This window comes from Saccopteryx leptura, chromosome 1, assembly GCF_036850995.1.
Source record: "Saccopteryx leptura isolate mSacLep1 chromosome 1, mSacLep1_pri_phased_curated, whole genome shotgun sequence".
In the NCBI taxonomy this organism is placed as follows: domain Eukaryota; kingdom Metazoa; phylum Chordata; class Mammalia; order Chiroptera; family Emballonuridae; genus Saccopteryx; species Saccopteryx leptura.
Window position 1 is genome coordinate 88,818,032 of NC_089503.1, and position 27,701 is coordinate 88,845,732.

Consider the following 27,701-nt stretch of genomic DNA (forward strand, 5'->3'; position numbering starts at 1 on the left):
GACTGCAGTGAAAATAGCCATAGCCTCTATGTTCAGTATCCATTATCAGCTTTTCTTTACTTTTTCCCACCTGAATAGCCAGTGTTTCCATTGACTCTAAAGCCCAGGTTTCTACTCTCCTGGTTATACTGTGAACTAACATTCTTTTAATACATTTTTTCCAGTTTTTATTATTTTATTGAAGTAATTAACATGCAACAAATTGCACATATTTACAGTTGATAAAGTTTGAGATAAATATATATAAATATATTCCTGTGAGACATCACCATATCAGGGAGTGAACATTTCCATCACCACCCAAAAAGTTTTTACTAACCCTTTATACTCCCTTTTTCTTGTCTTCTCTTTCCTGTCCCAAGCAATTACTGATTTCTTTTTCATCATTGTAGATTAGTTTGCATCTCCTGGAAGTTTATATAAAAGGGTTATACAATTAAGTATTCTTTTCTGTCTGGCTTCATAATTTAAATAAGATACATCCATATTTTGCATATTAGTTTATTCCTTTGTATTGCTCATTCATAATCCATTGTAAGGATGTACCACAATTTGATTTTCATGTACTCATTGAAGGACATTTACGTTATTTCTAGTATGAAGCTACTAAAATTAAGGTGCTATGAACATTTGAACTTTTTGTGTTTTTGTATGAGCATATGCCTTGATTGTTTTGGGAAAATACTTAGGAGTAGAATGGATGGATCATATAACAGATACATGTTTAGTTTTTAAAATTAACTCTTACGCTTTTTTCAAATGGAACTTATAAGTATTTTTAAAATAATAGGTAAAAGTGTTAGGACATTAGGAGACATGAAATCTTATATGTGTGCATTTATGGGTGTGTATATATAATGTAATTATATATTTTGTGTTTGTCTTGTTTATATATTCATAAAGAAAGAAAGTATAATTTTACTCTCAGCAAATAGGATTATTAGAGCCACTAATTATACAAAGTGCAACAAAGCATCATAATTATAATATTCAAGGCAGAGATGAATCCAAACATTCATATAAATTAGTAATTAATTCCAGGTCTGAGTTATTTAGTATTAACCAGAATTTCATATAAACCATTAATATGTATGGTTTCTAATGAAGTGTTCCTAATACTATAAAAATATGTATCTCAGTATATGAAAAATGGTAATACTCACCAGTCTTAGTAAAATTTAAATGTCCTTTGGTGAGAGAGAAGTTCATTCTTAATTTGTTTATGTTAAAATTGTACAAGCTAGGGATTCTCTTGAGATTTATTTTCAGGCTTTTAATATCATATTGCCTTGGAAAATGATGATGTCACTGCTTAAAATGGTTAGAGTGACTGTACATTTCACTTTTGATCGTGAGTGAAATATCATCTCACAAATCACCAATATAAAATTTCTGTATGTTCTTGTGTGTGACCAGCACAAATATTTTCTATTAAAAGACATGAGAGGTATCTTGAAAGGGTTTTCCCTCCTTTATCCATCGCCCGTGAACATTAGGGAGATAAACTCGGGATCTTCTCCTCTCACTTTAACATGGGAGTGTGCTCTTTCATTTTGCAGTGTGTGAGAACAGAATTAAAGTACAACGTTGAGAATGTAGGTGGAAGCAAAGAATAAGAGGAATAAACTTTTATTAATGTAAAAAACATATAGTAGATCAGATAAAAAAGGTTGGTTTACTGAAAAGACTAATACAATTATGAGACTTCTGAATAAATTGAGTGATAGATAAATAACAGCTAAAATTAGGGAAGGCAAATATTAATTTAAAAATTTTAATTTTAAAAGGAATAAAATTACAGATATAAAAAATAATAAAAGTAGTTTAAAATACACAGTTAACAAGCAAGCAAAATAAGGTATAGATCATCGGGATAGTCAATATGCTTTAGAGTTTAAGATTTTCCTTAATTTCTCTGACACTTTAGTTTTAAATTTTAACATTTTTTGATATTGTTTATTTATAATTTTTAAATGTACTGTTATAAAATTTTCTCCTGACACTGAATCTGCCATATTCCCTGAGACAAAAATATATTTTAAACAATTTATTTCACGATACACTTACTCATGTTTAAACTGAGAATGTCTTTATTTAAAAGTCTATATTTCTTCTCATTCTTAGAAGGATTATACTGGTAATGACTTACAAAAATATAAACAATCTATTAGTGAAAAATCCGTAGTTGTCAAAACCAGTCAAATAATATTAGGAAAGGAAAAGAAAACAAGAGCAACAGTTTATGCCAAAAGAAGACAAAATAATCAACCAAACCCATGCTCTAAAGTTCTATATAGTTGATATTGTTAGATTAAAATTTTTTCTGTATGCATCAAAATATCCAAATTGAAAAATGGAAATTTACAATATGTATAAGATGTAGTGTCTAAAAATGAAAACACACCAATTGTTCATGAAAAACATAGGTATTTCTGAAATGTCTCCCATTGTTCTTGGAATGAAGACAGATGGAATAGGGTGACATTTTTTTCTAGCTTTCTTACATGTCCCAAAACATGCCAGTGGTGTAATATACCGGGTTCAGTGTGAACAGAACAAGGAAGAAGTGATGTAAATATGTTGTTTATAAGAAATTTTATTATAAAAGTATTTTTATTATTTATTTGAACTCCCATTTTATATTCTCTGTTCATTAAAGACTGTAATATATTATGATACTGTAGACAAGTAGCCTCACGTATTTTTCTCATACAGAGAATGACCTTTTTTGGAGCTGACAAAACAATTTTTTCTTATAATAGTTTATAACATCATATAAAAATATTTGAACTTTGTTTCCTTCAGACATCTCTTTGCATTCTTGTTTTCTGTCATATTTGACAAATTTAAAACACAAATAAGTGATAGAAAATGTTACCAGAGTTAAAATAGCACTTCTGACTTTCAACCAGTAATGTTTTGTCATCTAGTAAAGGTGATAAATTAGGTGCTGTTGTAGGGTTCAGCTGGAGCAAATGAAAATAATTTATCAGAAAAACCAAAAAAATGAAATACTGAATCACCACAGTTTTTTCAAGATTAGAGAATCAATCAAAAACTCTAGAACTAATAAGTTTAATAGCATGATTGTGGATTTTCAGCAGTTAAGTAGTACATTCATTTTGAAAGATTTATGGCCCTTATTTTATTACAAACTTTAGTAATACAAGAACCCAACAAAATATGAAATATAGTCCAATCTGTTAAAAAGGAAAACACCACCTCTTAACAAATGAAGCAGAAAAGAAGTCAACATGCTGCAAGTGTTGATGTTAAAATGCTAGTTGAGGAAAACATATTCCTGGAGTTTGGATTTATTTTGTTTGCATCAGATAAGCAATAAGTTGACACAATTTTAATATTTAGTTGACATATTTATGAAAAACATCAGTGGATACCACACTGATTTTTACACATACCTCAATATCTATAATAGTATATTTAGCATGCTTGGTAATATTCTGGATTATTCTTAGCAAGAATTAAAAAGGTTTACTTATGTTATTGAAATGGAAGTTGTTAAACACTATTGTAGAAAAGAAAATGTGAGTAGATTTTGATTATAATGATAAAAAAGGTGATAGCAAGGAAGTTACCAATTGAAAACCCTAAATGGGGAATACTGTTATCCTTGCCTTGTTTTAACTGATATTCTTCAGATCCATCCATATTGATGCAGATGTCATTATATGATTTTTTTCTTATGCATAAGTAGTATTCTGTAGTATATATGTACTAATTACGTCTTGCTTGTCCAATCCTCTATCAAAGGACACTAAGGTTATTTCCATGTCCTGACTATGATCAATAAGGCTGCAGTGATCATAAAAGTATATATGTCTTTGCAAATAAACGTTTTCAAATTTGGGGGGTGGATACCCAGAAGAGGGATTGCTGAGTCATTTGGACACTCTGTTCTTAATTTTTTGGGGAGCTTCCATACTGTTTTTAGCTTCTTTTGTTTTTAATTGTTAAACTAGTAAGCTGTTAAACCAGCTGAACAGAGATCATAGGATTAAAACTTGTTTATATTTTTATAAAATAAATTTGGCTGTTTTAGTGCTATTTCTGTTTGAAGTAATTTTTATTTATTACAAACTTATTATTTTGTTCATTCAGGTTATTTCACAATTGAGGATCTTGGGCAGATCAGTAACAGCCGGTTGCAAATTTGATAGAGAAATCTGGTCTAATGAACTTTCTCCTGTCCTCAATCTCTGGAAGAAACTAAACCAGGTTAGTAGTGGTGTATCCTTCTGATCATTTTCTCCCCAGCTGTATCTACAAATTTTTCATGTTGGAAAATTTTGCATTGAATATCTCTGCTGAATATTCCATCTGGAATGAGATGGAGGAAATAACAGTGATAGACGTAGATCAGCCCCAGAAGCAGTGGCTCCGGGCTATTTGTCTTTTCCTGGTCAGGTGCTGTGTCATCTTCTATACCTGCTATATATTTTGCTCAAGCTTGCCTACTTTCTCTTCTTTCTGTAATGCAGTGACTATTATTACTAAAGGTAAAATGTTTCTGTGGAATCAAAATATGAAAGAAAAACAATTTATCAACTGGATTCAACTTGTTTTCATATTGTAGATTATAGAATAGTTGCTTGCTCACTAGCAAAGCCATTAGGGCATTATGATTGCTGTTTCTATTGAATAAGGACTTATTCTCTGGAATTAAAAATATAAATAATTCATGTTTTTTAATATTATAAAAATACTCTATGTCAGATTCTAACTATGAAGTCATAGCCTTCATTTTCTTTCTTCATACCAGTGCATATTGAAGTTATCATTCTTTACCCTCTCTTTTTTAAAACCAAACTTTGCTTATTTTTAAATTAATAACTAAATATTTACAAATATACATTGACTAACATAGTATAAGAATGTGGCTTCTAGAGCCAGACTGCTGGGTTCAAATTCTACTTCTATTAAGTGCTAGCTATGTAATTTAGGAAAAATTAATCAACTTCTCTGTGCCTTAGTTCTTTTGCTTTTAAAATGGGTAAAATAGTAGTATTTGCCTCATTGGAGTCTCATGGGATTAAATGTGGTCATGTATATAAAGCCTTTATATGTATTTGGCAGAAGTGAGCATTCTCTGTTAACTATTCATTTTACTTTTATTGAAGGTACAAGGATTTATAATCTGTGACCACTACTTCATTTACACCTTTTTAAAGCAAATTTCTTTATTATTTGTATAATTATATATTTTTCCATCTTTCATTCAAATTATTTTAACTGACTACCTAGTATCAGTGGTTTTATGCTAGGGACTGTGTTGTAGGCAGAAGAGTCATGGTACCTACCCGTAGAGTTACAGTTAGTTTGTAAAAGAGATATTTTTAAAATTAAGCAAATGAGGATATAAATATGTGATTAAAAATTATTTCAAGTGCTGTGGAAGGAAAGGACAGATGCTGTTATAAAGAAAACGAGGGAAGACCCACTTTGGACTGGATAGGTAGAGCAGAGTGTGCTTGAGAGGTGGAATTGAATCTGAGCAATGAGGAGATGCTGACCAGACAGAGCTGAAGGGGAGGACATGCCAAGCAGAGAGGACACCATGCACAGATTCCTCAAGAGAAAAAAGCTTGGCACATTGAATATACTTGAAAGAAATCTGTTGGAATGGAGTATAGAGACTAAAGGATAGTGTGGAATGAGATAAGAGAGTGGAGTTTTTTATTTTATTAAGTGCAATAGGAAACCATAAGAGAGCCTTATGTTTTGAGTTGCCATGGTCCTGTTTATAATTTCAGAAGCTCTGTCTGGCTCTTGTGTAGACATTAGTTTGGAGTAAGATGGAATAGGAAGTAAGGAGAACAATTGGTAAGTCCTTGCAGTAGTCCAGGAAAGAGTTGCTGGTGGCTCAGAATAGGATGGTAGGGCAGAAGGAGAAAAGTGGGTGCATGCAAGACACCATTGGAAGTATGACTGAAAGAATCTAAACATGGATTTGGATGTGGGGATTAAACAAAGTTATGTATTGAATGATTAAGTGGAGGTGGCCCCATTTACTGAAACCGGGAAAACTGAGGGAGTACGAGTTCTGAAAGGGTAGGTGTGGAGTATTGGAAATTTAATTTTAGAGGAAACAAAGATGACAATGGAGTAGGCGGACATTACAACTGATACCTCCCAGGACCAAATTGGATTACAACTTAATTTAAGAACAATCATCTTGAAAAACCAACTTTGGACTAAAGGAAAAGGAGTCCAGAACCAGGGATCACATAAGAAGCCACACTGAGACTGGTAGGAAGGGCGGATGTGGTAAGGGCTGCCCTGCTCCCAGGAGTGAGGGACAGCCCAGGGTCTGGAGGGACTCTCAATGTGGGGTGGGTTGCCCTGAGAGGTGTGGGTGCTCAGTCCCAGGTCCGGAGCCCCAGCCTAGAGCCCAAGAGCCTAGAAGAGGTGCCCAGACAGCATTTAGCTGTGAAAAGAGCCAGGTTTCTGTCTGTGAGTAAGAAAAAGAGCTCTCAGATGCAGGCTCTGTCTTAAAGGGCCCATGCAGAAAACCTCATTCACAGTCACTTACCCGGGGCTCTGGCAGGGGAGAGCTGAGAGGACTAGAGTTGTGTGAGGAGGGTAGTGTAGTTGGAGGCCCAGGTAGAGACACTGTGAGGGACGGCCACCAGAACCCCTGTGCTAAGTCATTCTCCAGTACTGCAGTGGGCATCTTTCTTGGGTGGAGCAGTCCCCTCTGAGTGGCATCAGCCTGGGGAGAAGCAACTGCTCTGCCCTTGGGAGTCTCTCTTGCTCCAGTCATGGCGACTGGGTTGTGCTGAGAAACCACAAGGCAGGGGCACATCAGTGACTCAGTTTCCTGGTGTTGAGGCTAGAACCTACCCCGCCCCCCATGTTCCTGAGTCTAAGACTGGTCCTTCTACCTCATAGGAGACTCAGTTGAGACTGTGCATGGGCAGACCACACCTCTGGGTCCCAGGCCACACCCACCAAACTCCTGGGGCCACACCCTTTGAGATCTGTGAAAAGAGTCTGTACAGACTGACACCTGAGGCCAAGAGGCAGAGCCACACCCACCACCCTTCCCAATCCGTGAATTGCTGCAGGCTAGACTCTGGCAGATGTTTGTTTAACAGCTGAGCCCAGCAAGGAGCCAGCAGACACAGACTGCAGGAAGCAAGACTCAGGGAAACTTGGCCATTTGATCAGACTTTCACCCAGGCCCAGTGTGGGTAAAAGCCAGCCTAGGAGTGCAGCTTGGGATTTCCATGTACACCTGGGCATAGCAGAGGCAGCCACAAACTCTGGATTGCTTATAGCTCCAAGAATGTTCCTGAGGGCCAGTCATGGCCACCCACTGGTCTGCATTGGATTCCTGCTAGGGAGGCCGGGGCTGACACATCCAGTGCCCAGCTGGGGAAACCATTGGTTCAGGATCTAACAACCCTTACTAGAGTGGTATCCTAAGGAAAAGCTCCTTACATCTGGCCCAGCTGAGACGAGCTCTGTTCTCTGTGATGAGCACTGGCATAGCAGCTCTAAAGCCAGTGGCCACGGCCACCATCAGAGCTGCATGGCCCATACAGGTTCACATTGGATTCAGACAGTCGGTAAAGAAACAATGGAGCCAAAAGCTGATGGGCCATCATCTGTAATCCTAGCTTGCACCCAGTGGGCATGTAAAAACACACACTGGGCTCCAAAACCCACTCATTCAGTGCTCACAAAGCTACTAACTTATCCAAGTTTCCTAGAATCAAAGGTTTCTAGCTCACCAGACGTTTTTACCTCTGTTCCCTATCTCCTTCCTTCTCCCTGCACAAATTCTGCACAAACTGGCTTTTCCCTCAGCACTCCACCATCTTGGCTGCTTCTCCTGGCCTCTTCCACGTGGCCTTTCTCTGCTCTCTAATGCTAATCTCAGGAACCAAGAGAGCAAGCTCCCGTTCTGCCCCCATTTTATAGTGTAGAAATCAAAACTTTTAATCCAATATACAAAATAGAGAAGTCTTTAATACAAAGTCACTTATCTGAGGCATGATGGGATTGTGCCACCCCACATCAAAAAGGATGGGAAAGGCTTAGTCCTAAAACCAAGCCCAGGCTACAAGGATCCTGCCTGCCCACAGCCTGCCCCGAACACACATTAATATCACCTGGGTGACGTTAAAGACGGGCAGCGCCATCTTTAACAAAGTTAGCATAATATTATATTTTATCTGCCCAACAGCAGCTCATATGCATTGGATAGGATGGATCTTCAGTGTCAGCCAGCCTAGGTTCTGGATATTATGTCATTCTAGGCTAGATTCATAGAGGTTTGGAGGATGGACATTTAACATGTAGGTTCCTGGGAATCTATTATTGGATCTGGTTGAGGGGTTTGGCCACCTTTGGGAGGGGCATTGTCAGACCCAGAAGAGGACTCTCTCAGTCTTTTCTCCTAAAACCAGGGTCTTACCAGATGAAAGAACTTCTGCAGAGGAAAATTTCGGGCACACTCAGTCTGAACCTGCTGCTCACCTTGTTGGGGAGAAATAAAATTTGAGTATCTAGCCGTGGCTGAGGGATCAAGCTCTGGAGCAGGGCCTACATTCCCTGTACTGAGCTCTTGACCAAGAGAGCTTGAAGTGGGGTCCCACAAATGTATTCACAACCTCAGCTGCCCTAACCCACCTAGCGTGCAACCTGTAGAGCAGTGGGTGGGGTGAAGCCAATCTGAGCCCACACTACAGTCTTACTATAGAAAACTCTGTGGGAAGACCAGGCAGCTGCAAGAGGAGGAAGAGCAGCTGAAAAGTGGAGACAAGTCTTACAGAGCTTGAGGATTTTACAGAGCTACTGTCATCTCTAACCAGGAAGTAACTGATCCTTATATAAAGGTTGGCCCCTCCCACAGTACCCAGGCATAGAAAACACAGACACATACAGCAAAAAGTGCAGTAGATTCAGACTGGTAGTGTGGAGTGGGTTACAAACAATAGCTGATGCCAACACAAGAAGAACTAAAGCCAACACTACTGATAGTGGGTGGCAGACAGCACCACAACCTCTGGGTCTCAGCTGCTAGACTCAGCTACCTGCACAAGCAGCACACCCAAAGGTGGAGTCTAGCAGGCACCAGACACTGTGGAGAATAAATATGCCCAACAGGACAGACATTGCATGGTGTGTAATACACATGATCAAGGTTGACCCTTAGAGCCAGTCAGCCTGAAGTTGGTCCATGAAAGGACCAGCTGCATCTCATACATACAACAAGGGCAAAAATAATACCCTCAAGAAGCATTCCTAGAACAAGGAAAACAAATGGCCTGGAGGACAGTACCACCCAGCCCATCTTCTTCATAAAGACCCCACAAAAATTTCAAAGTCAGATAGCACTACCTAATACACAGACAAAATGGGCAGACACAGAAATGTGACCCAAAGGAATCAACAAGAGAAATCCCCAGAAAAAGAACTGAATGAGATGGAAGTAACCAAACTACCAGATGCAGAGTTTAAAACAATGATTTTTAGGATGCTCAAGGATCATAGAGCAATAATGGATAGACATAATGAGCACCTAAATAAAGATATAGCAAGTATAAAAAAGGACATTGAAATAATAAAAAAGGATCAGCCAGAAATGGCAAATACAATATCAGAAATGAAGATCACAATGGAAGGAATTAAAAACAGGATGGATGAAGCTGAGGATCGAATCAGCAAGTTAGAGGATAAAAAAAAAACAAAGGCTTGGAAACAGAACAGCAAAAAGCAAACAGACTCCAAAAGTCTGAGGAAACTCTAAGAGAACTCTGTGACAACATGAAGAGAAACAACATTCGCATCATATGGTTCATGAAGGAGAAGAGAACAGGGGATAGAGAGACCTATTTGAAAAAAATCACAGCTGAAAACTTCTCTAAATTGATGAAGGAAAAAGTCACACAAGTTCAAGAAGCACAGAGAGTCCTACTAAATAGGACTCGAAGGTCTACACCAAGACACATCATAATTAAAGTGCCAAAGTTAAGAGACAAGAAGAATACTAAAAGCTGCAAGAGAAAAGCAGTCAATTACCTACAGAGAAGCCCCCATAAGGTTGACATTAGACTTCTCAACAGAAACACTTGAGGCCAGAAGGTACTGGCAAGAAATATTCAAAGTGATGCAAAGCAAGAACCTACAACCAAGACTTCTTTATCCAACAAGGTTATCATTTAAAATTGAAGGAGAAATAAAAGGCTTCCCAGAGAAAAAAAACTCAAGGAATTCATTACAACCAAACAAGTACTGCAAAAAATGTTAAGGAGTAAAGGAAAAAGAGCAAAGGAAAAAAAAGTACTGCTGTAAAAAGAGCAAAGGAAAAAAAATCGAGTAAAAGAGGATTGTAAATTTAAAGAATAAAATGGCAATAAACAACTATGTATCAATAATAACCTTAAATGTAAATGGATTAATTGCTCCAATCAAAAGACATAGGATAGCTATGTGGATAAGAAAACAGAGCCCATACATATTCTGTCTATGAGAGACCCACCTCAGAACAAAAGATACACATAGACTGAAACTGAATGGATAGGAAAAAGTATTTCATGCCAATGGAAATGAAAAAAAAAAGCTGAGATAGCAATACTTATATCTGACACAATAGACTTTAAAACAAAGGCATAAAGAAGTTCACTACATAAAGATAAAGGGAGCAATCCAACAGGAGGATATAACCATTGTAAATATCTATGCACCTAATATAGGAATACCTAAATATATAATATTAAGCAGATTTTGATGGACATAAAGGACGAGATTAACAGCAATACTCTTAATAGTAGGGGATTTTAATATCCTACTGACTTCAATGGGTAGATTCTCCAGACAGAAAATTAACAAAGAAACAGCAGCCTTAAATGACACACTAGATCAACTAGATTTAATAGATATCTTCAGAACCATTCACCCCAGAGCAGCAGAATATACATACTTTTCAAGTGCTCATGGTACATTCTGTAGGATAGACGACATATTGGGACACAAAATGAGTCTCAAGTAATTTAAGAAATATTAGACAAAGGAGGTAAGAGCATACAATGGAGTAAAGATAGTCTCTTTAATAAATAGTGTTGGGAAAATTGGACAGGTACATACAAAAAAAGGAAACTAGACCACCAACATACACCAGTCACAAAAATAAACTCAAAATGGATAAAAGAATTAAATGTAAGTTGTGAAACCATTAGCATCTTAGATGAAAACATAGGCAATAAGCTCTCTAACATGTCTCATAGCAATTTATTTGCTGATTTATCTCTACGGGCAAGTGAAATAAAAAAACAGATAAACAAATGGGACTATATCAAATTAAAAAGCTTTTGCACAGCTAAACACAGTATGAATAGAATAAAAACAGAAATCACACAGTGGGAGAACATATTCGACAATATGACTGATAAGGGGTTGATAACCAAAATTTATAAAGAACTTCTAAAACTCAACACCAGGAAGGTAAAGAATCCAATTAAAAAATGGCCAAAAGAACTGAACAGACAATTATCATAGAGGACATACAGATGGCCAATAGACATATGAAAAAATGTTCAACATCACTAATCATCAGGAAATGCAAATTAAAACCACAATGAGATACCACTTCACACCTGAAAGAATGGCGCTCATTAACACATCAACACACAATAAGTGCTACTGATGGTATGGAGAAAAGGGAACCCTCCTGCACTGCTGGTGGGAATGCAGACTTGTGCAGCCACTGTGAAAAACAGTATGGCATTTCCTCAAAAAAATTTAAAAATGTAGCTGCCTTTTGACCCAGCTATCCCACTATTAGGAATATATCCTAAGAATAACAAATCACGGATTCAAAAGAAGATATGCACTGCCTTGGCCAGTTGGGTCAGTGGTAGAACATCGGCCTGGCATGCAGGAGTCCCGGGTTCAATTCCCAGCTAGGGCACACAGGAGAAGCGTCCATCTGCTCCACCCCTCCCCCTCTCTGTCTCTCTCTCTCTGTCTCTCTCTGTCTCTTTCTCTCCCCCTCCCGGAACAAAGGTTCCATTGGAGCAAAGTTGGCCCGGGCGCTGGGGATGGCTCTATGGCCTCTGCCTCAGACACTAGAATGGCTCTGGTTGCAACAGAGCAACGCCCCAGATGGGCAGAGCATCGCCCCTTGTGGGCATGCCAAGTGGATCCCGGTCAGGCGCATGCGGAAGTCTGTCTGACTGCCTCCCCGTTCCAACTTCAGAAAAATACAAAAAAAAAAAAAAGAAAAAAGAAGATATGCACCCCCATATTTATTGCAGCACTGTTTACAATAGCCAAGATCTGGATACAGCCCAATTGTCTGTCAGTGGATGAGTGGATTAGAAAGCAGTGGTACCTATACACAATAGAATACTACACAGCCGGGAAAAAGAAGGATATGTTACCATTTGCAATGGCATGGATGGACCTGGAGACTATTATGCTAAGTGAAATAAACTAGGCAGAGAAAGACAAATATCATATGATCTCACTTATATGTGGATTCTAAGGAACAGAGTGAACTGAGGGACAAAATAAAGGTGGAGTCAGAGTGAGCAGACTGACAGCTGTCAGAGGGAAGGGGGATGAGGGGATGGGATCAGAGAAGGTGAGCGGATTAGTGAAATTATATATAAGTAACACAGAGATATAGATAACAGGACAGCAAATCCCAGAGGGAAGGGGGGTAGGAGTTAGGGGGAGGGGGCAAAAGGGGTATAAATAGGGACATAGGGAAGAGAGTTGAGGGTGTTATATTCAGTGGGACACTTGAATCCATGTTAACACAATAAATTAGAATTAATAAAAATTAATTAAAAATAAAACATTTATATTGTTTGATGATCCCTTTATTATAACCATATGACAATAAATGCTGTCAGATTGTTTTTATTTTAAAAATAAAAAAATAAATTTAAGAAGATTGAAATCATATTAAGCATCTTCTCTGATCACAATGGCACAAAATTAGAAATCAACTACAATAGAAAAACTAAAGAATATTCAAACACTTGGAGGCTTAATAGCATGTTATTAAATAACAAATGGGTTAATAACAAGATCATGGAAGAAATAAAAAATTTCCTTGAAACAAATGAAAATGAACATACAGCAGCTCAAAATTTATGGGACACAGCAAAAACAGTCCTGCGAGAGAAGTTCCTAGCATTACAGGCATACCTTCAGAAGCAAGACAAAGCTCAAATAAACAACTTAACACTGCATCTAAAAGAACTATTAAAAGAACAACAAATAAAGCCAGAGGCAGTAGAAGGAAGTGAATAATAAAGATCACAGCAGAAATAAATGACATAGAGGCTAAAAACATAATACAGAAGATCAATGAAACCAAGAACTGGTTCTTTGAAAAGGTAAACAAGATTGATGAACCTTTAACTAGACTCATCAAGAAAAAAAGAGAGAGGACTCAAATAAATTAAATGAGAAATGAGAGTAGAAAAGTAACAACTGACAATGCAGAAATACAAAGGATTGTAAGAAAATACTATGAAGATTTATATGCCAAAAAATTGGACAACCTAGGCCCTGGCCAGTTGGCTCAGCGGTAGAGCGTCGGCCTGGCATGCAGAAGTCCCGGGTTTGATTCCTGGCCAGGGCGCCCATTTGCTTCTCCACCCCCTCCCCTCCTTCTTCTCTGTCTCTCTCTCTTCCCCTCCCGCAGCCAAGGCTCCATTGGAGCAAAGATGGCCTGGGCGCTGGGGATGGCTCCTTGGCCTCTGCCCCAGGCGCTAGAGTGGCTCTGGTCACGGCAGAGCGACGCCCCGGAGGGGCAGAGCATCGCCCCCTGGTGGGCAGAGCATCACCCCTGGTGGGCGTGCCGGGTGGATCCCGGTCGGGCGCATGCGGGAGTCTGTCTGACTGTCTCTCCCTGTTTCCAGCTTCAGAAAAATACAAAAAAAAAAAAAAAAAAAAATTGGACAACCTAGGTGAAATGGATAAATTCCTAGAAACATACAATCTTCCAAAACTCAATCTGGAAGAATCAGAAAACCTAAACAGACTGATTATAACAAATAAAATTGAAACAGTTATCAAAAAACTCCCAACAAACAAAAGGCCTGGGCCAGATGAGATCATGGGCAAATTTTACCATAGTCAAAGAAGACCTAACACTTATCCTTTACAAGCTATTTCAAAAAATTGATTAGGAGGGAAGATTTCCAAGCTCCTTTTATGAGGCAAGCATAATCCTTACTCGAAAACCAGGTAAAGACACTACAAAGAAAGAAAACTATATGCCAATATCCCTGATGACCTTAGATTCTAAAATTTTCAACAAAGTAATAGCAAACCGGCTCCAGCAATACATGAAAAAAAAAAAAGCCATCATGAATAAGTGGGATTTATTCTGGGGAGGCAAGGCTGGTACAATATTTGCAAATCAATAAGTGTGATTCATCAAATAAACAAAAGAAAGGATAAAAACCACATGATAATATCAATAGATGCAGAAAAAGCATTTGATAAATCCAACATCCATTTATGATCAATCCTCTTAGCAAAGTGGGAATATAGGGAACATACCTCAACATGATAAAGGCCATCTATGACATACCCACAGCCAACATCATAATCAATGGGCAAAAATGAAAAGCAATCCCCTTAAGATCAGGAACAAGGTAGGGGTACCCCCTTTCACTACTCTTATTCAACATAGTTCTGGAAGTCCTAGCCACAGCAATCAGACAAGAAGAAGAAATAAAAGTCATCCAAATTGGAAAAGAAGAAATAAAACTATCATTATTTGCAAATGACAGAATACTGTACATAGAAAACCCTAAAGTCTCAGTCAAAAAACTAATAGACCTGATAAAGGAATTTAGCAAGTTGGCAGAATATAAAATTAGTATTTAAAAATCAGTGGCATTTTTATATACCAACAATAAATGGTCTGAAAGAGAAATTAAGGAAGCAATCCCCTTCATTATTGCAACAACAAAAATAAATAAATAAAGTACCTAGGAGTAAATTTAACCAGGGAGGTAAAATACTTGTACTTGGAAAATTATAAAACATTGATAAAAGAAATCAAGGAAAATACAAACAAGTGAAAACATATACCGTGTCCATGAATAGAAAAGCTAAACATCATTAAAATCTCTCGCAGGGGTCATCAAACTTTTTATAAAAACCGCCCACTTTTGCAGTGCTGGTCAACCTGGTCCCTACTGTGCAACCAAACAGCGCCGCGATTGGCCCATCATGAAAGCTGGAACGCCCACTAGTGGGCGGTAGGGACCAGGTCTACCAGCACTGCAAAAGTGGGCAGTTTTTATAAAAAGTTTGACGACCCCTGATAAAGCAATCTATAAATTCAATGCAAGTCTTATTAAAATACTAATGGCATACTTCAAAGATATAAAACAAATATTCCAAAAATTTATCTGAAACTAAAAAAGAACACAAGTAGCCTCAACAATCTTGAAAATGAAGAATAAAGTGGGAGATATCACACTTCCTGAGATCAAGTTATACTACAAGACCATTGTATTCAAAACAGCTTGGTACTGGCATAAGAACAGGCATACAGATCAATGGAACAGAACAGAGAACCCAGAAATGAACCCACACCTTTATGGTCAATTGATATTTGACAAAGAAAGTAATAGCTTACAATAAAGACAGTCTCCTTAATAAATGGTGTTGGGAAAATTGGACAGGTATATGCAAAAGAATGAAACTAGGCCACCAACTTACACCATTCACAAAAATAAACTCAAAGGATATAAAAGACTTAAATGCAAGTCGCAAAACCATAAGCATCTTGGAAGAAAACATAGGCAGTAAACTCTCTGATATCTCTCATAGCAATATTTTTGCTGATTTATCTCTACATGCAAGTGAAATAAAGGACAGGATGAACAAATGGTAATATATCAATCTAAAAAGCTTTTGCACAGCAAAAGACACCATGAACAAAATAAAAAGACAACCCACACAGCGGGAGAACATATTCACCAATATGTCTGATAAGGGGTTAATAACCAAAATTTATAAAGAACTTCTAAAACTCAACACCAGGATGGTAAAAAATCCAATTAAAAATGGGCAAAAGAACTGAATAGGCACTTTGTCAAAGAGGACATATAGATGACCAACAGGTATATCAAAAAATGTTCAACATCACTAATCGTTAGAGAAATATGAATTAAAACCCCAATGAGATTGTACTTTACACCTGTCAGAATGCCCCTCATTAACAAATCAACACACAATAAGTGCTGGCGAGGGTGTGGAGGAAAGGCAATGCAGACATGTGCAACCACTGTGGAGAACTGTTGGAGTTTCCTCAAAAAATTAAAAATGGAACTGCCTTTTGACCCAGCAATCCCACTTTTAGGAATATATCCTAAGAATACCAAATCACTGATTCAAAAGAAGAAATGCAACATTGTTTATAATAGCCAAGATCTGGAAACAGCCCAAGTGTCTCAGTAGACTAGTGGAGTAAAAAGCAGTAGTAAATATACACAATGGAATACTATGTGGCCGTGAAAAGGAAGGAAATCTTACCTGTTACGACAACAGGATGGACCCGGAGTTTATTATGCTAAGTGAAATAAGCCTGGTTGAGAAAAACAAATATATGATCTCACTTATATGTGGAATCTAATGAACAGAGAGAACTGAGGAACAGAATAGAGGCAGAAGTGGGGTCACAGGGAGCAGGGGGACAACTGTCAGAGGGAAGGGGGATAAGGGGATGGGGTTAGAGAAGGTAAAGGGGTTAGTGAAATGATATAAAAAGTATATATAAATATATAGCCCAGAGATACAGATAATAGGACAGCAAATCCTAGAGGGAAGGGGGGAGGGAGTTAGGGGGAGTGGAACAAAATGGGGGAATAAAAAGGGATATGGGTGGGGGGTGAGGGAATTATATTCAGTGGGACACTTAAATCCATGTAAACACAATAAATTAAAATTTAAAAAATTTTATAAAAGTTTAATTAGACATCTAATATCTGGATGCAAAAGTGTGGAGCTAAAAAAGGATATTTAGACTGGTATAAATTTGGAACTGATTAGCAGCTTGGGAACATTTAAGTAATTGGAAAGCATTATATCATCTAAAGAGAGAAAAAAGGAAAAGGGCTCACTAATGATCCCTGAGGAATCCAACACTTAGTGTTATTGTCAGGAAAGGAGTGATGAAAGTATTACTGAGGGGAAATAAAACCAAAAGCCAAACACAGCAAGAACACTAAAGACTGTGTATCATAGAGGCCTTCAGGAGAGCCTTTCATTAGGAATGAAATTGTTAATGATGCCAAGTTGCTTCTGAGAGGGTAAGCAAAATAAAGACAGAATTGGTCATTGGATTTTCAGAATAAGTCGTGGTGACCTTGACCTTGACAAGCAAAGTCTAAGTGAATGAGACTGGAAGTTAATTTTGAAAGTAAAACTAAAAATATAAGGCAAGAAGAGTAGAAACAGTATGTATAGAGTGTTTATTTATTTTTTATAACTGTGCTACAAAGGAGAGTAGAGAAATAAGGTGATCAAGATATGGGGTATGTTTTTCTTAAAGTTGGGAAATACAAAGGGGCTTGTAGGCCAGTGGAATGGTGTAGTAGAGGAAGTAGTTGAAAATGCTAAAGAATTAAGCCAAGTTTTATTTTCATGAAACCAAATACTGACAAAAACTCATGAGGGTTAACAGTATGACTTCCACCTTAACAGGAGTTTGTTTTCATATGAAAACCTTGAAGCTCTTAAGGCAAGCAAGCAAATGTCATTAATTAGAAAAATATAAATGCCTGGCTATTTTAGATAACTTTACAGAGAAGGAAGGAAGGAAAAATAATGGCTGAAGAAAGTCAAATATATAGTTAACTTTTACTTAAATATTAACCTTTTATAATGTTAATGCTTATTAACAATATATGTAAAGAATCTCAGGATAAATACTTGATATTTAAAAAGTCAGAATTTAACAGTTTGAATAGATCATAAGAAATTAAGACTTAAATTTATGAGCAAAAGGGCTAAATAAAACAAGAGGGATCCACTGACAAGATAAAGAATATAGGAAGCATAGGAGGAAAAGAGTTTTGTTTCGATGATTTTGTTATAGGTCAGGTAAATAATTCATTACTTATATTTGCTGTAACACTTTTATAATTGTTCATTGGAGCATTTTAAGGATAGCTGTTTTCAATACTTATTCAATAATTCTAGCTTTTGTCATATTTGCATCTATTTGTTTGTTTTTTATTCAAGGTGAGATTTTATTGGTTCTTGGTATGAGAAATTTTGGACTGTATGTTGAACATTTTGAGTATTTTACTATTTTGATGCCTATTTAAATCTTTTCTGGCAGATAGTCAACCTGGTTAGGTTCAGAATGCACATTCTTGTTCATTTCTGTGGGTCGTGGTTCCATTGTCAGTGTGGTTTCTAAAGCTTCTGCAGTGCTGTTCTCGTCTACTTCACTGTGTCTTCCAGGATAGGACTTCACCCCACAATCTGTAGAGCCAGGTGCAGAGAGGGAGGAACACCCACTCTTTCCTGCAGTAGTGGGGTAGAGGTCAGAGTTTCATTCACAGGCACTGCAGGCAAGAATCCGTGTCTCCTATTCAGGGATGAATAGAAATCATAGTACTGCCTGAGTCTCTGTCTGGGGTATGCCTGCTACTCAAGACAGAAATGATTTGTGACTTTTAACAAAGTAATTATTGATAGTGTTCTCTCTCTCTCTCTCTCTCTCTCTCTCTCTCTCTCTATATATATATATATATATATATATATATATATATATATATATATATATAACTTTTAGAATTTTTAGATTGGTAAGCTAAAAATATATATAAGTGGACTGTTTGCAGTTTAGTTAAATTAACAATAGGAAATTACTGGAAATTCCTAAAAATATATACAATATTATGTAAAACCTAGATTTTTTTTGTTTAGAAAATTAAATTTAATAGGTTGACATTGATCAACAAGAGTAACTTGTAAAGATTAGGATTTTAGGTAAACATCTCCACATCATTTGAAGAGTCAATTATGTTAAAACCCAGAAATATTAATTAACTCTTTATTCATAATAGGATGAACAAGATAGGAACCCCTAAGAAATCAGTGTTGGAATCCATGGGAGTCCAAAAAGACCAGAGTAACAGGCTTTATTGAAAGGAAGAAAGGAACCCTGCTGGGTACTTCTCCGGGGAGAAGGGCATGAGTTACAGATTTTGAAGTGAATTTTATAGGGCTTGGGAGAACCTGAGGGGATACTGAGTCAGAAGTTCTGGTATGTTCTCTTTTAAGGTTTTAGGATTTCAGCTTTCTGGAACGCTCCTCCTTGGGGTGGTTGACCAGCTTCCTGGAACTTTTCTGCCTCAGGGGCGATTATCCAGTAAGTAAGGGTGAGGTCAGGCAGTCAGGCGGAACAACCAAAGGGCAGTTGGAAGTTCTGGTAAATTCATATATCTAGCATTTCTCAACTCTATGGCATGATAAAAAAGGAAAAGAAGAGGGGGGAAGGAAAGGGTATGGGGTTCAGGAAGGAGGTTTGTCTCTGACCGGCCATCTTCTGGAGCTACTTCCTGCTGTTATCCCTATTGGGGGCCTCCTTTGTGAACCCCCCCACCCCGGGGTAGTTGGAGTAGAGGTTGTAAAAGCATTTGGTTATAGGTAACCCTGGAGATTTCTCTCATTTGAGCCTGCAGGAACTTGATAAAGAAAGGGGCAAGCATTAATATTAGGCACAAAATTAGGATTGGTCCTATAATTGGTGCTAGCATTGAGAACAAGGGATTTTTCCACCATTGTTTGGAGTAGCAGTGTATTTATAGGGTTCCAGATTTTCCTGTTTTGCGAGGGCAGGTTTCAGGGTTGGTATGCAGAGTTAGGTAAAATTTTCCAATTTTCTGATTGGCAAAGGTCTGCATGCGGTCCTGTAAGAAACTAGTGAACAAATGTAAGAGGCAGGGTCCAAAAGTCTAGAAAAATAAATAGGAGAGTGAGTGGACCAATGAAAGGCAATAGTCAAGACACCCAGTTTGTGCGAAACCACTGATTCCATGACTCGGTTTGTTTTTTACAAATTCATTGGGCTTCAGAGAGAGAGAGAAAGAGAGAATAAGACAGGGAAGTGGCCAGTCCCCCTGCCCCTAGACCTATTCTTATAGAAATTTTTAAAGCAACAAGAAGAGGGATTACCTGTATAGGTTGTTTCATACTTAGATTGATGGGTAGTGTACTAGGAACTGGAAGAGGCTCATGAGGTGGGATTAGGTTGATATTTGGGGTGAGGTAGGGTACAGGTTTCTGTTCAATTAGTAGGGAGACACATATAGGTGTTGGTCCCACACAAATAGAAAGCCCCTGATTGGGTGAGGCAGGCTGAGAGGTAATAGAGAATTGATGGACAAGGGGGTTGGTTTCATTTCTCTGTTTCTGAGCTCCAGATGGTCAGGGTGGAGGAAAGAGCCACCCCTAGATTCCCTTTTCCCAAAGCCTGATTAAAAGAGTCCTTAGTTTTTTATATATTCACCATATGTAGACCAACCAGCTTCCGGTTTGTGGTTGGAGTAAGGCATGCCGTTTTTTCTACTTTAGCAGCAGTGGGAGTTGTCAGGATCACGATGTGTGGACCTGTTCATGTGAAAGTCAGTCTTTAGGTGATATAATGCTGGAAGCACCTCTTGCACAGTCTTTGAACAGTTTTCTGAGTAACCTGTAAATCCTGCAAGTACTTAGGGAAAGGGTGGTTACATTTCTATACTTTGCAGTTAGGGTTTAAGTCCTAGTGACCACTACTTCTAGCTGGAATTAGCAGAAGTTCCCAGCCTACAATAGGCATGGGGCATTGAGACAAGAGGAATACAGGAGATACTATATATTAAATAAAGGAGCAAAATCAGACTGTCAATACCCACAATAGAGATCTTTGAGGGATAAATAAAATTCAAATATTCAGGCAAGGCATACTAGATGGCCCTTGTGTTCACAAGAAATGAGATCAGTTTATCTGCTACTTGGAAGAAATATCTTAGGCTCGTGAATGATGTCCTTGGGCCTTCAGTGGCAATTCCCAGCATGCTGAGCAAGGTCAGGTTGCAGGTAGCTGGAGCAGGGCTAGAAGAGACTGAACCCTCCCTCCATGGGGCAAGGGGGCAGCTTACCTTCTCATGTTCCTCTTTTCACAGCAGAGATGTTTCCCTTGGTGGGACTGGGAAGCCTGGCAGGCTTCAGTTCAATGACCTTTCTTTCCACTCTTGAAGTAGGTCCCTGATGGAATCCTATGAAGCCCTTCAGGGTGCTGGAGCCATTAAGAGCGTATGCCAAAAGCTGGTATTTCCTGATTTCTTTTGGACCTTATTTGCCTTTTCCATTACTTCCTTGGCCATTATAGACCTTAAAAGCCATGCTCAGAAGATCTCACTGAAGGGCTTGTCTAAAAGAGTAAAATTGGAAATCTAGTGTCTAAAGAAGCCTATTAGACTGAGGAAAGAAAGGATTTGATTTGCAGTGGTTGGAGACTGCAAAGGGTCTGAGTTCGGTCTAGGGCAAGAGTCTCAAACTCAACTCAGCATGTGGGCCGCAGAGCAAGATCACAGCCGTTCTGTAGGCCGCACTAGGTCTACAAAAGGCAACTGTTATGCAACACTTTTCTCACTGCAGTTGAAAATAAACAAAAATTAGTACAAAATTGTTCGGCGGGGCCACGAGTTTGAGACCCCTGGTCTAGGGTGAGACCTAAGGTGGTAGGGGTTAAGGTGGTCCCCAGACTACAGACTAAGAGTGAAGTTGAGCCTTAGCAGAGAAGGTACAATATCACTTCATAGTGAGGAAGTTAAGAAGGGTGGAGGTGTGTCTCCTTGAGGCAGGCAGGGAGGAGCTGCAGAGGAGTAGGTCATCTACATATTGTAAGAGAGTACTAGTTTTGAGATTGCATGTTGCTGAATCTTGAGAAATCTTGAGATAGTGCCTGCCCAAACACGTGTGGGCTATTTTTGAACCCTTGGGGTAAGACAGTCCATGTAAGTTGCTGGGCTGCATTAGTGTCCAGGTAAAGGCAAACAGAAAGTAAGAGTCAGGATGTAGAGGAATGGTAAAGAAGGCATTCTTGAGGTTTAGGATTGTGAAGTGAGTGGTGTTTGAGGGAAAGTGTGACAGTAACTTGTAGAGATTAGGGATTACTGGATGGAGGGGAGTTACTGCCTCATTGATTAGGTGTAAGTCTTATACAAAGCGATAGGTCCCTGAAGGTTTTTGAACAGGAAGTATGGGGGTATTGCAGGGGGAGTCTGTGGGGATGAGTAAGCCTGGTTTAAGAGGTGGGTAATTATTGGTTTAAGGCCTTAGAAACAAACACAGTTACACATTAAACAAAGACTTCACATACAAATTATAAATTAAGGAATTTAAATTAGCGCCCTTTACTTGTTTCAATTAAAATATACTAGAGATATTTTCTGACAGAGAAAAAACAGATTACTCACTCACACTGCTCAACAGACAACTCTGCTATTTTAAGCTTTTCTGGATGGAAGGGAGTTGTCAGCATAGAGGGGAGGATGAGAGCAAGCAAACGGATGGACAGTGTGCACAGCTGGATGGGAAAAGAAGGAGGGTCAGAATCTGCAGGAGGAGGAGAGGAGATTAAAGTGCTGGTAGTGGTGTCACATGGTCAGAGGAGTCAAAAGATTTAGAGCTCTGAGGAGGGGAGAGGACGAGGGAGAGAAAGGCATAGTTGTAGCCGAAGCCAGTGGGGAGGGGGAATGGGTAAGATATAGCTGAAGCCAGAGGGGTGGGAGGATGGGTAAGATACAGCCAAAACCGGTGTGGGGGGGTGGGATGGGTCAAAGAAGAAAAAGAGACAGAGCCACCAGTCTGTAAGGAGGTAGGAGGGGTTTAAGAACACAGTGGAGAAGGGAGGGGCCCCTGGCCAGCAGGGGAAGAGAAAGAGAAAATGGTATTTACAGGTGAATAAGAAACAGGATTGAGGGAAGGGAGGAGAGGAGGCTTTCTGGAGGGAAGAGACTCAAGTGGAAGAGATTTGCAGAGGGACCAGAGGGGGGTCCCAAGAGAGGGGTGCCCCCCGGGGTCAGGCAGGAAGGGGAGAAAGTTGGAAGTCCACAGAGAAGGAAAGATTAGGAGTGGAGGTTTAAGGTGAGGTTTCTTTAGCCAAAAACGGCCTCCGTGTAGAACAAACAGCACGGAAATTAAGGACAGGAGTGAAAGGAGAAGAAAGCCTGCATGTAAGGAATCTCTGATGCCCTCCCCATCTGGTGGCAGAAATTGTCAAGATCTCTTAGGATATTGTAATAGTAGTAGAAAGCAACCTGGTTAGGTGCCTAGACTTTCGAGGGAGTCTGTAGAAGCAGGCCGCTCAGAGTAGAAACCTCCCAAACTGTGAACCTCAGAGAGTAGAGTGAGTCCCAAAGGAGTAGAGGAGTCCCGAAGGAGTAGAGGAGTAGTCTCTGAGGCCTGAGATTGGGAGGAGCCCATGTTCCGTGGGGAGCCTGGTTGGACAGTTTGGACTGAGGAGCCCACAGTAGAGGAGACTAGTGAGGGAAAGAAGCATCCTCGCCTCCAGTCATAGTTCCAAGAGGAGAAAATCTTCGTAGAAAGAGTCTCAGACAAGAGGTCGTCACCCCAAGGCTGAGATCCTGGGACATAGGAGAGGGATCTGGCTAGGCACACCTAGACTTTCTTAAAAGTCCATAAAGGAGTAGAGGCAGACCACTCATAGATATGGGGTCCAAAGTCAAAACCGTCTGACCAGGAAGGGGTGTTTTTAGAGAGAAATTTGGAGGCCAACCGGGGAAGAAGAGGGAGAAACTCTTTACTTTTCTGGTCCAGCAGGGGTTCGGGACAGGGTCAGATCGCCAGCCAATCGACCTACAATTACACATCTAAACAGAATCAGAGAGTAAGCCCGGGACGAGGTGCCACTGACCATTCCTTCCCTGGTTGAAAGTTTGGACAGCAAAGAGGGATTGTCCAGGCAGTTAGTACTCCACCCTGGGTTTTGGCACCAAATGTTGGAATCCATGGGAATCCGAAAAGACCAGAGTAACAGGCTTTATTGAAAGGAAGAAAGGAACCCTGCTGGGCACTTCTCCGGGGAGAAGGGCACTGGTTACAGACTATGAGGCAGATTTTATAGGGTGTGGGAGAGCCTGAGGGGGTACTGAGTCAGAAGGTCTGGTATGTTCCCTTTTACTGTTTTAGGATTTCAGCTTTCTGGAATGCTCCTTCTTGGGGCAGGTTGATCAGCTTTCTGGAACTCTTCTGCCTCAGGGGCGATTGTCCAGTAAGTAAGGGTGAGGTCAGGCAGCCAGGCAAAACAACCAAAGGGCAGTTGGAAGTTCTGGCAAATTCATATATCTATCAAACAGTAAGTAATATACAGTCAGATAAGGGCCAAAATACATTTGTTCATCAAATAGAAACTAGAAAAAGGTGTTAGCGACTAAGTTGTTGTTCAAATTTGAGCTGTTGGTTTCCAACCTTTCACCTTGTTCATAAAGCCAAGGAAGGGGAATTGAGGAGACAAGCTCAGTAGATTTAGTGTCATAAGCCTTTATTGTGTAAGGGGAAATTTACCCTCTTTCTCCTTCAGAAGGTTTGATTTTACAAAGAATTTGTATTCTATAATTTTTGAAGCTAATATTTGGATTTATGGGTTTATGTTATGTTCAAATTGTTTGAAACTGAATGAAGAAGTAGTACTCATGCATTTTGGGTTAATAGGCAGCCATCATGAATCATAAACCAGTTTTATCATAATCTGTAACAGAAACAGATAAGAGAAACTAGTTTAGTTTTAGTGAAGTTGTCTTGAGTGCAGGACAATAGATGTGGGAAGAGTATGCCATAACTCACATCTTGAAAGAGAAGAGTATTTATTTATAATTTGTACACACTAAATATGTTTAAACTTCCTTTGGGCAAAATGTAGACATGGAACTGGGAGCAACTAGACAGTGTTTTCCTGTGGTGACAAAAAATAGGTGGGTTTGAAGGAAATAATGAAAATGAAGTAATTAAAATGAAATATATTTTTGAATTGAATGTAAGAATCACTTTCATTACTAAGACAGGATCAATGTACTATTTAGAACAGCAAGTGCCATTTCTTAGGGATGTGTATTTGTATGTCTGTATTTATATAATTTTCAGTTTAATATAACTTTGATATAATAAAACCATTGTTTATTATAAAACCGCATTGCAAGGTAGTATAAACTTTATTAAAATAGGACAGAAACGAGACATTTTACCATTTTTTCTCAATGCCAAGTAATGTAGTGAAGTATGGACTATGAAATTCCAACTCTGCCACTTCTAGATCTGACTGCACACTGTTTCCTCTCTCTTTGCCTAGTTGCCTGCTCTGTGAAATAGTGATAATAGGTTGTAATGACTAAATTGATTAATACTGAGAACTTAAAAATGTGCCTAACCTGTGTTAAGTGCTCAGTAAATATTAGCTTTATTAATGCAGACTCTAAACATAATATTAAGATGAAATTGATCCAGTGTTTTTATATTTTGGAAATTTGATATCCCTTTGATAACTAAACAATGAATTTGGAAGAACAGTGTTAGTTTTCTAATATTTGTCTTAAAGATGTAATTAACTGAGAAGCTTATCCTAATTAGATAAGAGGGTCTGTAGAAGAATGTTAATATTATATATTCGGTCACTTAGAATCCTAATTACATTGTACTTGCAGAGCTTTTTCAATCAAATAGTAATCAAACTTTTGTTTTAAATTAATTACTTTCCCTGCATAATAATGATCGTTATTTTTTATGAATGTTTAATATGTGAGCTCTGGATAAATGTTACTTTTAGTGTTATGTATTGTGCTTGCAATGTACAATATTTCATGTATATTTGTTTGGTGTCTGAACGTGGATGAGTGTATATTGTTTCATCAGATTTGAGTATTTGTTAAATGAGTTTCATGATTCTTTCAACCTATTCTTAGAATACTCATTAGTTTCATTATTTGTCCACTTAATCAGTATATTCTGAAAGCCAATCTTAAGCAATTTTTTGCTCTATAATTCTGAAAAGTTTTTTCTTACTAATTTTTTTTAGAATTTTTATTTTTTTTATTTTTTTGAGAGAAAGAGATAAGAGAAAAGGAGGGAAGACAGGGAGTGAGAAGCTCAACTCATAGTTGCTTTCACTTAAGTTGTACAATGATTGCTTCTTGTAAGTTGGACCTCGGGCTCAAGCTGAGCCAGCATCTCCTTGTTCAAGCCAGGGACTTTGAACTTGTTTTATAGTAGTGACCTTTGGGCTCAAACTGGTGACTTTTGAGATCATGTGCATGATTTCCTGCTCCAGCTAGTGGCCCCATGCCTGCACCATAGCCAGGGACCTCAGGGTTCCAAACCAGCAACTTCACTGTTCTGGGTTGATTTCTTTATCCACTGTGCCACCACTGGTCAGGTTGAAAACGTTTTTCTTCTTGTTTTTTTATTTTGTTTTGTTTTAATCAATTTTGAAAGTCAGAAATCTAGGAGACCTAATCACAGTTTTATCAGGTCACTTAAATATCTTATTCATAAGACAGAAACAGTTATTTTTGTTTAGTTTTTCTGTCAAAGGAAAAAAATTAATAAAATTTGTCATTTTACTCACTAGTAAGTCATTTTTCTATTTTATTCTGAAAAAAAGTATAAAATTAACAAAATTTGTGGTTTGTGAATTACTTGTACTTCTTAACGTGGTCAGCATTAAGTAAATAGTTACAACAGTGGTTTGTTTGTTTTTTTTGTGTGTGTGTATTTTTCTGAAGCTGGAAACGGGGAGAGACAGTCAGACAGACTCCCGCATGCGCCCGACCGGGATCCACCCGGCACGCCCAACAGGGGCCACGCTCTGCCCACCAGGGGGCGATGCTCTACCCCTCCGGGGCGTTGCTCTTCTGCGACCAGAGCCACTCCAGCGCCTGGGGCAGAGGCCAAGGAGCCATCCCCAGCGCCCGGGCCATCCTTGCTCCAATGGAGCCTTGGCTGTGGGAGGGGAAGAGAGAGACAGAGAGGAAGGAGGGGGGGGGGGGTGGAGAAGCAAATGGGCGCTTCTCCTGTGTGCCCTGGCCGGGAATCGAACCCGGGTCCCCCACACGCCAGGCCGACGCTCTACCGCTGAGCCAACCGGCCAGGGCACAACAGTGGTTTTTATCCTTTATGTTATTTGTGTGATATACATATTATGTTGATTGACTTGAAGGTACTGAACCATTCTGTATCCCCAGAATAAATCCCATTAATGATGGTGTATGATCTTGTATTGTTGCATTTGGTTTGCTAATATTTTGTTTAGGATTTTTCTCATGGATATTGGCCTGTAATTTTCTTTTTTTGTGGTTTATTGTCTGGTTTTGTTATCAGGGTAATTCTGGCTTAGTAAAAGGTGTTTAGAAACTTTCCCTCCTCTTCAATTTTTTATTAAATTTTCTTTGAATGTTTGGTAGAATTCACTGGTGGAGCTTCTGGTCCGAGATTTTTGTTGGGAAGTTTTTGTTTGATGATTTAATCTCATTAATAGTAATAGCTCTAGTCAAAATTTTAATTACCTTTTGATTTAGTGTTGGAACATTTTATGTTTCTTATGTTTTTTAGGAATTTCTTTTTTCTAGGTTGTCCCATTTGTTGGCATATAATTGTACACAGTAGTCTGATCCTTTGTATTTCTGTGGTAT

At 38.7% G+C, this 27,701-nt stretch overlaps 1 protein-coding gene across 4 annotated transcripts in view; it reads left to right on the forward strand.

Annotated features, from left to right (window-relative positions):
- DYNC2H1 (dynein cytoplasmic 2 heavy chain 1) overlaps positions 1-27,701 on the forward strand; it is a 320,182-nt gene that overhangs the window by 231,424 nt on the left and 61,057 nt on the right. For all 4 annotated transcript variants that reach the window (XM_066371476.1, XM_066371485.1, XM_066371494.1 and 1 more), the window contains one exon: positions 4,120-4,236. In XM_066371476.1, coding sequence (XP_066227573.1) covers positions 4,120-4,236 — 117 coding nt within the window. The remainder of the gene's footprint in view (positions 1-4,119; positions 4,237-27,701) is intronic.